At 29.7% G+C, this 12,217-nt stretch overlaps 2 protein-coding genes across 2 annotated transcripts; both read right to left on the bottom strand.

Annotated features, from left to right (window-relative positions):
* Positions 1-659: 659 nt before the first annotated feature.
* On the bottom strand, positions 660-2,003 carry Bm11096 (Uncharacterized protein; the record flags this gene model as incomplete). The annotated part of the gene is made up of 4 exons (XM_043077885.1): positions 660-758; positions 1,327-1,433; positions 1,704-1,836; positions 1,959-2,003. The coding sequence occupies 4 exons, from the start codon at positions 2,001-2,003 to the stop codon at positions 660-662; spliced, it is 384 nt and encodes a 127-aa protein (XP_042933819.1).
* A 6,658-nt stretch (positions 2,004-8,661) lies between these two features.
* Bm17438 (Uncharacterized protein) lies at positions 8,662-10,507 on the bottom strand (the record flags this gene model as incomplete). The annotated part of the gene is made up of 6 exons (XM_043077884.1): positions 8,662-8,687; positions 9,115-9,312; positions 9,392-9,469; positions 9,612-9,790; positions 9,890-10,206; positions 10,388-10,507. 6 exons carry the CDS (start codon positions 10,505-10,507, stop codon positions 8,662-8,664), a joined length of 918 nt encoding a protein of 305 aa, XP_042933818.1.
* Positions 10,508-12,217: the final 1,710 nt, after the last annotated feature.

Genomic DNA, 12,217 nt, shown 5'->3' with positions numbered 1-12,217 from the left:
TTGGTATAGACAAATGTGTTGAATGAAAGGTTTGTTATAAAGATTTTATTCGCTAGTAACCACAGTATATAGGTATTAATCTATAGCAATGATACAGTGATAAATTTGTAGAGAATCTACGAATGAAATGAAAAAAATGGATGGCTTATGTGATTAAAGAGCTATCAGATGATCTTTACTCTTTCTATAGTAAGGGATGGGTTCTAATATTGTAGCTTCTCAAAGAAGGACTATTAGCTTAGAAAACCTCTACAGTATTTCGACATTGCAATCAAATTTGGTTTGGAACAAAGGAGCAGTTTTTAACATGTTAAACAATGCATATACCATTTGTTATGAGATGAAAACGTCTAGACAAGCAGATAAGCTCAACTACAATGGGAATAGATGATTGCTTACATGGTGCAATTTGAAACAGTTTTACAGTTCTAATGTTCAATTAAGACAAATTTTAGTATTATGAGTGTGAGTATTTTATATATATTATAAGTTATTTGGACATTCGCGAGATTATTTCGAATTTCACGACAGCAGATCTTGAACGTTCCATCAGCGCTCCCTCCGCACCATCCTAAATGTCCACTGTACTGGTTACGCGACCAATATTATCATCTTCGAACAAGCAAGGATGAACAGTATAGAGGCTGCTTGAGAGATAGTTAAGCTGCTTGGTTCACATCGCCAGGGTGAACAATAATCGCTGCCTTAAGACTGCGATCTGTGTTGAATTCGCTACTGGCTATCGCAACAATCTCAGCCTTAAACATATCCATCACCATCAGCCATCCACTTGGCCTCAAATCGGACGATATGGATATATATTATTATTATACATAGGCCAGCTAGTGCCTTTGAGAACTATGTGGAATCTTGCGAAGAAAAGATTAAAAACCGTTCTGCTCTGTCAACACCGCCAGATGTGACCTTTCGTTGTCATTTTGTGACAGCACTTGCTTATTTCGTATTGGTCTTTTTTAGCGACCAAAGCATTTCTTCCCACACAAATGTTCCTACGCTATATGTAAATTATTATTATAGAAATGGAATCCAAATGCAAAATCAGGAAGAAAATTCTGTCTTATTTTTCGTTCATTTGGTATTTTTACAGAGTATATTTTCACTGTTTGAATTGATTTCACTTCCGAAGTCCATTTTCTTCTACTAAACAATGAAAAAGTTGCATGGCGATATGGCTCAAGGGCAAGAATAGTAATGGTGATAATAGCGATCGATCGCATCTAAAATTATGTGACACTGAAAGAAAGAGGAATTACTGGAAAGATAAAAGATAATCAATGATATGGAAAGCAATGATTAATTAATTACCTCATAAAAGTAGTAAATGATTAAATTAAGTATCATTTTGAAATAACTAGCAAGAAAATCGCTTTCGCAACCAGCAGATATACAGAAAACATTTGCGCATGCGTTAACTAAAATGTACTTGTGTTAATCTCAATTTTCAGTAAAAAAAAAATATGATAGAGTAAAAGAAATAGGCTAAGCTATAATTTTATGAACTCGTCATTTCTAATTTAAGATACGATAGTAATTTTGAGGAGAACTGAAAGGACTTCTGGCAAATCTTCTAATCAAATTATAATTTCAGTGAAAATGCATCAATGTTGTGATAAGTTTTTATTTGTTAATAATTAAAGTTTAGCATCTTTAAAATGATATTAGTACAAATGATGAAAACTTACCAAACATAGGCAAAGTGATGAATTCAATGGAATAACTATATAAAATGAATGAATATAAACGCTTCTGTTGCGCTTTTGCAACTCGAATAGAGTCAACACCGAGTGGTTTATACATACTTATTTTAAACGATCCCTGCAATAACGAAATGATTATTGTTGCAGAGATCATTGATAATTTCATTTAAAGTTATCACTGAGTTTAGAAAAGTGTGTGATAGTTAAAATGAAATTACTTGAATTTACGAAAAAAATTACCTTCTCAAATACTTCTACCTGACTAATCGTAATTATATTCCTCATTCTAAGGAATATAATTATTTTGATGGAATTTCTTACAGTTTCAAAATTTATAAAATTTTACTATTAGAGCAGCAATGAATAATGAAATAAACAATGTGATATGTGTTAGAAAATAAGGTATACGATATATGGACTCTGTAAATAGATAAGTTACAGAAGTACTCCAAATAAGAATTGAAGTATGTAATGCAACATAGTATGGTTTTTGACTCCTGAAAATAGAGAAAAGATAATAAACCATCAATAATTTCAATTCAGATCCAGAAAATACATTTCAGTAGGAAAAACCAAATGAAATTTTGTGCGGAAAAAAGAACAGAAAATGAAATAGCCTTCATATATTATACTCCAAATCAAAGCTTTATTTCAACACATACATTTTGAGATTTCACATTAAAATAATATAATAATAATTTTCTATCGTAAAAAGTAAAAGAAATGAAGAATAATACTTACCTATTGGAAAATTTTTTTGTATAAAAAAAAGGTTTCACGTAGGGTAAGTAACAAATTATGACTGCATAGAGTGTTAAGGCATGAAACCAAATGCTTCCTAATTTGACATAAAATCGCATCCATTCTCGAATTTCAAATCTAAAAATAACGATTGCTTTATAAGTTGATCAAATTGTCAGATCATGAAATTCCAATATCGATCATTTTAATACAAAATAGATCTGATTTTTTTGAATTGTGAAAAAAATGTGAGAAATTTGATCTTTTTCTATTCATCCTTATGTAGGTATTAATTTTACATCAGTACTTTATTATCCCAAACACTTTATTATTGCAAACTGAAACTAAAGAGACACTTGTGACAATCTAAATGAATTGAAAATGAATCGAAATGAATTGAAAGCGAAACTTACAAATGTAATTTGCTTACTGTAATAGAAATAAATAGTTTTGCAACATTAATTGCATCAATTATAGAAGCAGCAATAGCCGATGTTACGCAAACAATCATTAAATTCAGTGTGAAATATTTGAAAAATCCATCTTTCACTTTTGTAAATATTAAAAACAATATGAAAGGAATAATAATAACATTACCAACTGTTGCGAGACACGCTACCACGTGGCGTCTGTTGTATAAAGCTGCTAAACAAACGTATCGCGATTTTGTTTACTATCAAAATATGTGATTTAGCACAATATTGAATTTATTTAATATAAATAGAATATTGGGAATACAGTAATTTTCATGCTACTATTTTTTCACAACCGATTTAAAAAATAAACAATCAATGGCACAAACAATCTATCATATTTGTCTCTAAAATTCTTTTATTCATTGATTAGAACAATGAACAATATTTTCATGAAAAGAGCTATTGAAAATATCTTTTATGTCTTTGTTACAAAGAATCGTAACGAAAAGTAAGTTGAAATGAAAATTGTAAACTTACAGCATGAGAGACCCTGGCCTGTACAATAAGGTAAGCTTACATTTATTTCGATATAATTACTTTCATTGTAATAAACGGTGTCATTCATTTAGCTGAAAACGATATTTTATTTAGAAGAAAAAAATAATAAACAATCAAAAGTAAAAGCAATCAAGTCGAAGTCTACGTAAGTTTCTGTTTAATGCAAAATGTACGATGTAAAAGTCATCGAAGATGGATGAAATCTACTCATCAAGGTTGTGTCGTGCAATGTATTTGACAAAAGCTTACAAAAAATTTGAGAATAAATTTTTTACAATTTTGTGTAGGTATGTAACAAATATATTAATGTAGAAAATTATGTCTTTACTTAAGTAATAAGTAATTCGTCCAAAGTCACATATAAAAGGAAGGAAAGCTGTTAATTCATCACCTGTTAATGTTTTATTTTGATGAAAAAAGCAGAATAAAATAATAAGTGCTTGCACTCTTTATTACTAATAAAATTTTCATTGTCACTCTTTTTTTATTATGTTTAAAATCTCAATCGAAATCAGGTACCATTAAATGTCTTTAAGTTTCTACATTAAACATTCATTTTATTGAAATTACAACAGACAATTCATTGTTCTTCATCTCATTTATTCAATAATTTCAAATTGTAATGTTCTCGACTACTATCACCAGTTATCATTACCCTTGTTTTTTTTTTTTTTTTTTTTTTGTTATTTTATATTTTACTCTTCCCATGCTTGTACAATTATAGTAGATGTGGTAAAAATTCGGACTGATCAGTTCAAACACATTTAATGATCCTTATCATTTTGAATATTTAATAATTTCAAATGGTTTTGAGTATAACTCCAGCAAAATTTAGTACTGAAATAATCATTCAATGAAGTCAGACAAAAAGGTTTTTCTTAAACCATCAAAAATGAGATATTGGTAGATCTTGAACTTTTCAAACAGAAATTTATTAATATCTTGGCGATAAAGGACTAAAAATGAGTGAAATTATATCATAATAAAAATATCATGACAACATTATTTGTTATCATAATTATAACAAACTTTCACTTGTACTTGCAGCTATTTCAACTTCAGTTACATACAATGTTTTCAATTATTCCCGTTCCAACCTAATTTGCATTTAGTTTAAATTTAAAAAATTTGTTTAATAAAATTTAATCAAAATTTACCAAAACGTTGCTTCGCTTCAGCAAAATACTTCAAGCAATAACATTGGCTAATCGTTGGAAATGATTGTAAAAATGAACTTCATTCATTTTTATTGGAATAAAAAATTGTTTTCCAGTAGTACATACATCTTTTTTTAATTTTTTATCGTTTTGAAATATTTTCTTAAGCATATTTCATAAATTAAAGTCTTAAAAATTGAGATTGATATCACATCTACATTTTTTTATTACTGAGAATTTATTCCATGTATAAACACATATCCAAACAGTGAGAACGTTTAAGCACTTTTGACAAAAAAAAAGAAAAGGGAAAAAGATTCAATTCAAACGATTTATGATTCATAAGAGAAAAGAGTTTTAATGTAAATGACTTTTATTCAAATAAAATATGAATTATTTAATTTCATTGAAAAAAAAAAAAAACTCATATACAAAGAAAAATTTTAATTGAAAATGTGAAGCAAAAAAATAATTTACAGTTACTAATTAACTAAATAAATCAAAACTAGCATTTATACTAAAAATACACAGTAATGCAATTAGAGAAAGAAATTACTGTATTGCAAATTGTTATATTTTAAAAACATTATAATGCAATTTGGAAAAGAATTGAAGTATAACAATATGAATTAAAAAAAAAGCCAAATCATAAAAAAATCAGGGGAAAGAAGGCCATGAAAACAACAGCATGTTATCAAAAAATAAAAGTAATTGCAAAAAAAAAAAAAAATTGTTGAAATAATATAAAATTGCAGCAAAAGTTATAGAATTAAAAGTGACATAGATTTATTAAAGTTAATAATTAATATTAAATAACAACAACATTCACTAATGGTAAATAAATCGTATTTACATAAAAAAACATGGACACACATTGGCATACATGCATTCGCATGTAGTTATTAGATGCTTTACTTGAAACAAAATATTTAGTGAATTTTAATATTTCGAAACTCATTTTTGTTAATATTTTGGTACAATAGAGCTCAATACACATCCGATAAGTAATTCAAAATTATGCTTCAAAATGACAAACAAATAAATTAACACAGTATTATAATATTAAGGGATTTTACAAAAATCAAACTTGAACATTTCAATGAATAGAGAAGGACGCAGAAAAAGGAAAAAAAAATCCTATCAATTTAAAATTTGCAAGAATTTTTGTATAAAAATATGCAAAATATCTTCATTAAATAAGTAATTCCTTGTTGTGCAAAAATTGATTGAAAATAAAAATTTTACTAAATCCATTGGTTTTATGTCACTAATCTGCATTCAATTAAAATTTTAAGAAAAAAAGGAACCAATTCATAAATTTTGCTTACGATAGATCCAAATCGATTAGTTTGAGAACCATTACATAAGAAAATGATAAAAATTGATTTGAAAACAAAAGTACCAAAGGGACATAAACAGAGATTGACAATTTTCTCACATTATTCGTTTTTTGTTTCAGATAGAATAAAACGGGAACCGGCACGATAACCGACATAATAACAGTAATTTCTAATAGCTAGTTACAAGATAAATATTTAATGGTATCAATTCGTAAATTCAAAAAATAAAAATTTTTTTAGCTTCACAATTGATTTAAAAATGCGAAAATCTCTGAAAAGTTCATGATAAACTAACAGTATCGGAAATCCAATTGAAAATGCACACAAAGTTCTGCATTCTGTACATTTCCTTTTCTTGCTCTTTTCCTGAACATACCACTTAAATAACTAATTGAATCTGAAATACACGAACAGTAAATCTTGAACAAGCTTGAGCCAGCTGAACTGCATAAAATTCTTGCAATAAAATAAGTAACAGACAAGATAATACAGTTGATCAAACACGTAAAATACGTGTAGTAACAATAAGAATTAAAATGAAGAACGCAGTTGGTTAAACGATGTAAAATTAATGCATCAATAAGAAATACCAACCAAAAGCATGCAATTAGTTAAGTTGCATTGCATGCAAAATAATTAACAAGCAGAAACATGCTAGTTGAATCACGCAAAATACATGCAGTAACAATAAGTGGCAGGCAGAAGCATGCAGTTAATCGAACCACGTAAAATGAACACGTAAACAATAATTAGCAAAAGCAAGCAGTTAGTTAAACATGCAGCATGGATAAGCAGCAAATAAAAGCATGCAGTTAGTTGAAACACGTAAAATGAAGACATCAACAATTAGTTACACAGAAAAGCATGCAGTTACTCATACTACGTAAAATACATGCAGCAACAAAATGTAATGAACAGAAGCATACAATTAATCAAATCATGTCAAATACTTGCGATAGCAACAAACAACAAAAAAGCATGCCGTTAGTTGAACATGCAGCATGCATAAATAACAAACGAAAACGTGCAGTTAGTAGATGCACAAAGGCATAGAATCAGTTAAAAAAATGTAAAGCGAGCAGATGAGCAGTAAGTAACCAGCAAAACTTGCAATTAGCCTACATAAAATGAAAGCATCAAGAATAAATAAAAAGCAGAAATATGCAGTTAGTTGAACCCGTAAAATACATACAGCGAAAAAAAAAGAAATAGAAGCATATAATTAATCGAATTACTTAAAATACAAGCGACATTAATAGCTAACAAATAAAAGCATTTAGTTAGTTGAACCTTGTTAATTCCATGAACCATGCAAAATGTATGCATTAACAATAGATAACAAACAAAAGCATGCAATTAGTTAAAAAACGTAAAATAAGTGCAATAAAATTAAGAAACAATACCATGCAATTAGTTAGATCTACATAAAACTTATGCATCAGTAGTAAGTAAAGCATGCAATTAGTACATGCATCAAAAAGTAGCAAACAAAATAATGCAGCTTGTGAAATCACATAAAATGAATGCATCAACAATTAGTAACAGAGAAAAGCATGGAGTTACTCAAACCACGCAAATTATACGCAAACTATATGCAGCAGCAATCAAATTACATATGATACTTACAGTGGCAGTAAGCGGCAAAAAGCATGTAGTTAGTACATGCATAAATATAAGTAACCAACAAAAGCATGCAATTAGCTAATAAAATGAACGCATGAACTGTAAGTAACATGCAGTTAGTTGAGCTGCACTAATTTCATGCAATATTAATAAATAAAAACAGAAGCATGCAGTTAGAACGTGTAAAATTCATGCAATAACAATAAATAATAAACTGAAAGATGATGCAGTTAGTAGCTATTTCAAAATGCACAAAAGTAAAGAAAAAGAAAACGAATTTATTTATAATTCCAGAATAATGTGTGTGAATTTAGCGAATAGCATGCAACAATTAAAAGAACAGAACTGCGTGCAGATATGAAGTTAACTAAGTACCAGCCAAAAGTGCATCACGAGAAATAGGAAAATCTATCGGAAATCATGCAGTTAGTGAAATTAAATACTCAGAAAACATGCAAGAAAGAAACTAAACAAAGTTACAACTGAAAAAAATGTCAAAAATGAGGTCAATTTACGATAAATGAACCAAACTAACAGAAAACACAGAAAGAATAGAAATGCAAAGTCAGGAAATGTGCGACAAAAAAAATCTGGAAAATTGAAAATTGGCAAAGAATTTTAAAAACGAGGTAAAAGGCCCAAAAATGCAAAAATTGTGAAATATTCCTTTAAAAAATATAATATAAAATAATAAATTAATTAAGATTGTAGCATCAAAAATGAAAACAGAACAAAATTTTGCAAAAAAATCGTAAAAAAAAAATTAAAACTAAAAAAAAAAATTAATTTGAAATTAATTCGTGCGAAGTATTAAGAAAAATAAAAGTTTAAAAGGTGAACAGCTTAAAAAAAAGAAGATAAACAGCTTTAAAAAAAGTTCAAAAAGATAATCGAAAATATAAAAAATTTAAGATCCAAAAAAAGGATCAAATCCCAAAAACATAATGATTCAAAAGTTAGAAAATTGAAAGAAAAAGTTCATTTTTTGAAATATCTAAAAAGTAATCTAAAATTCAAAAACATAAGGAACTTTGAGATTTGACATATGATCTAAAATTCAAAAATCCAAAATTTTAAAAATAATCTAAAAATCGAAAAAATTATGGCGTTATGGCATAGATGAATGATCCTTACCTAAAATTATGCTTAATTTCCATTCGTTTTAGTGTCTTTTTTATTTTTGTTTTTTTTTTTTTTTGCTTTTTTTGTTTTTTATCTTTTTTATTTTTTTTTTATTTTTTATCTTTTTCTAATCTTTTTTCGTTTTTTTATTTTTTTTGTTTTTTTTACTTTATTTTATTTTTTTAATCTACTAACCCACTTGACCGGTCTAGCTGAATAGAGGGTGGAGAACTTGTTGAAACAGGCAGTGACAGGTCGACCGCATGGAGAATGCCAGACGGTATTATTGGTCTGAAACAGCGATTCACTGATTAGGAAAACTTATTGAATCACTGTTTTTTTTTTTTTTTTAAGAGATGAATGTTCTGTTTTCTCTAATCATTCAAGGTTTTGTTTTTTCAAACTTTCCAATTTTTCATGAATTTCAAACATTTCTCACCTGGAACGAAGAGGTGGTGGGTGTCCTCTTCTCTCCCCACAAGATTCAGACGGCGGCGTTTCACCTGTCTTTTTTTCATTACGGTTGCGCATGCCCTTGGGCACCAGTCAAGGGCGTGTAATTCCATTGCAGCAGTTTTCTGCACAACCGTAAATGAGGGCGGCAACAGGAGATAATGCCCACAACGGGCACAGAAACCTAGAATATGTATAGTTAAAGTGCTGTTTTTTGGACCAAGCCAAATGCATAACTAGGAATATCGCCGTAAACTACTTACCATTCTGCTTATGCATCCTCGACGTATGGATGCGCCACCCTTTCAGCGTCTCAAATTGCCTGTTGCAGATGCCGCACACTGAAAATAGAAAAATATTATTTGCGTAGACAGAGCTGATTATCCATCAGCATAGATGTTTTGTCTTTGATTTCATTGATAAAAGTGAAGCAAACTAAAATACAAATACATGGTTCATTTCATGCTAAAATTAAAAAATTACCGATGTTGACACTTCCTTCCGCCCGTACCACCGTGTACGGCTCCACCTGCGGCATCTCCAACTCCCTTCGAAGTTGTTCCAGAAGTTCCCCTAGATCTGCGGGGCGGAATGCTTCCGGTATTGCCGTAGCCAACGTCGCATTCGTGGTTGGAACCGTAATTCTTATCGTCCTTGATCTTCTAAAACAAATTTTGATTTAATCTGATTTATCCATTTTGTATGACTGGCAAAATTAATTTTGCTTTAATTTCTTTTCAATACATTAAATTAAAGCTTACAGGACGATCTCTCGAATTTCCTCCTCCGGTTCCTCACCACTTGCCTCCACCCCTGCCACCGGCACCTCAGGGCTTTCTTCCCTGCCTTCGCTATCTGGCAGAGGGGCACGCTCTGCTTCCGCTAGCCAATCGGCTTCATCATCACTTTCCGGCAGAGATGCCCACTCTGCCTCTTCAATATTAAATCCCGGCTCTTGAGGTGCCGGTCTCTCCTCCACTTCTTCCTCATCCCGCTCTTCTCCCACTTCTTTTCGCCCTTCATACTCAGCCAGCCTTCCTTCTACCTCGGTCAAGCGGGTCAATAGCAGGCTTTCACACTGAAAAACTTATGACGATTATTTTATCATTATTTCCAGAACCCATAATATGAATTAATAACATTTCTTATAATTTTTCTCTAGCACGATAAAGTACTAACACCAAGTAAAAACGAATAAATGAAAGGGATTAATCAATTTGTGAGAAATAAATAAATGAATTGAAAAATGGGATAATTACGTGTTGCCTCATATTCATAAATTCCTGTAATGCATGTAGCATTACAGGTTCGTTCTCCAAATAGCGGAGAACGTCAAATATTCCCGGTACTACCGGGACTTCTTCATTTGCAGAGAGCATTCTTCAAAGCTTCGACTTCAAAGCAATCTGAAATAAGCAATAATTAGTTCAAAGTTCATTAATTAAGCAAAAAATAATCATAATAATACGATAGAAATAAATGTCATAGGAAAAGGGTTAAGTGCAAATACGCATCAAAGATTCCATCATTCGTTTGATCCTTAGAGAGAGAGTTATGACTTATGAGAGCTCTGACATTGATCCATATAGACTGTTAAGTAATCAGTATAACTAAGTAATCTATGTGAGCACTCTTCTATACAAAAAGGAGCTTTTTTCTCTCTTTCTCTTTTTCAGTATTCTTTTAGGGTTGATGGAGAATAGAACCACTTAATGTATGAAGCATTTCTGCCCCATCCTTTTATTTATTGTTGATTTTTGTTTGTGTCTGTATTCCAGCATATGGGAAATAATATTCGATCATTGTTAAATTTGCAGTTTTCTTCGGAGAACTCGCACCTTTTCTCAACTTTATTATTGCTATTATTATTATAGCTACTGTTATTAATTACTATCATTATTGCACGAATTTGCATTCTGCACGATTGACATTCCACGCGTTCATCTTTTCTCTATACGTCAAATTATTAAATAATCAATCTCAAAAATTTATTATTCTCACTGAATTTGTTTTGCTTTTCCTTCTTTTTTTCGCTTGAAAAATTCTTATTGCATTTATTACCTTCTCATATATTTCGTCTCCTCTTTTGCTTTTCGGTTTTGAAATTTAACTAATTCATATTCAAATTGTTTTATTTCAGTTATGCGACATTCTTTACTGAATAATCCATAATAACGATCAGAACGGTCTCTTAGACTTCAATTATTATTGCATATCATTGATTTGTGCAAAAAAAGAACTTGAAGATTTATTTTAATATCCTGAATATTTTCATTTTTTCTTTAAAAAATTAGAATTTTGTTTTGTACTATTTCAAATTTTCATTTCGCGCCAATTTTTTTTTTTTTTTTGCATGCGGCCATCTTTTGATCTTATAAGGAAAGTTGGAACTTCTCTGAAATGACTGTTGATATTCTTCATTCAAGAATTTAGAAATCATTCGATAATTCCTTTCATATTACTTTAGTCATTTTTGCATAAAATATATATAATTAATAGAGCTTTTATAATCCTTTAGTAGCTTCTCAAAATTTCGTTAATTTTCATTAAGTAGATTGTCAGATTTGTTCTGTTATCATATATCTACAACAATTTGTATGGCTAATTTAATCATTTGTATTGTACGTAGTTGTTGGTACATTGTTTATTCGATGATAATTGAAAAGATATTTGAAATGATTTTTAGATTAAAAGTCATGGAAATCATGGGAAATTTTTTTCGTCTAATTAGAAAGAATAGAACCATTCAATGTTTGAAGCATTTCTAACCCTTTCTTTTATTGTTGATTTTTGTTAATCGTGTTCCGGCATATTTAATAATTGTTAGGTTTGAAATTTAGGTGTTATGATGCGCTTAGTTGCAAGTCGTTCGCTTTGAAAAATGTTCGAATTTCAAAAATAAATTTCGTTTGTTATCTGCACTCCAAAATGATTCTTCTTGGAGCGGTGAGTCTGTTACTATTAATTCCTCTTTTGGATCAAGTATTTATATTGCTGAAGACAACTCGAATTATTCTTAATCTATAGATAATTATTAATAAAATAATTTGTCATTTCTTAATTCACTTCTTATCTTTTATCTGTCCATG

This window comes from Brugia malayi (assembly GCF_000002995.4).
Source record: "Brugia malayi strain FR3 genome assembly, contig: Bm_v4_Chr1_scaffold_001, whole genome shotgun sequence".
NCBI classification, from domain to species: Eukaryota; Metazoa; Nematoda; class Chromadorea; order Rhabditida; family Onchocercidae; genus Brugia; species Brugia malayi.
This window is presented reverse-complemented; position numbering and strand designations above follow the sequence as displayed.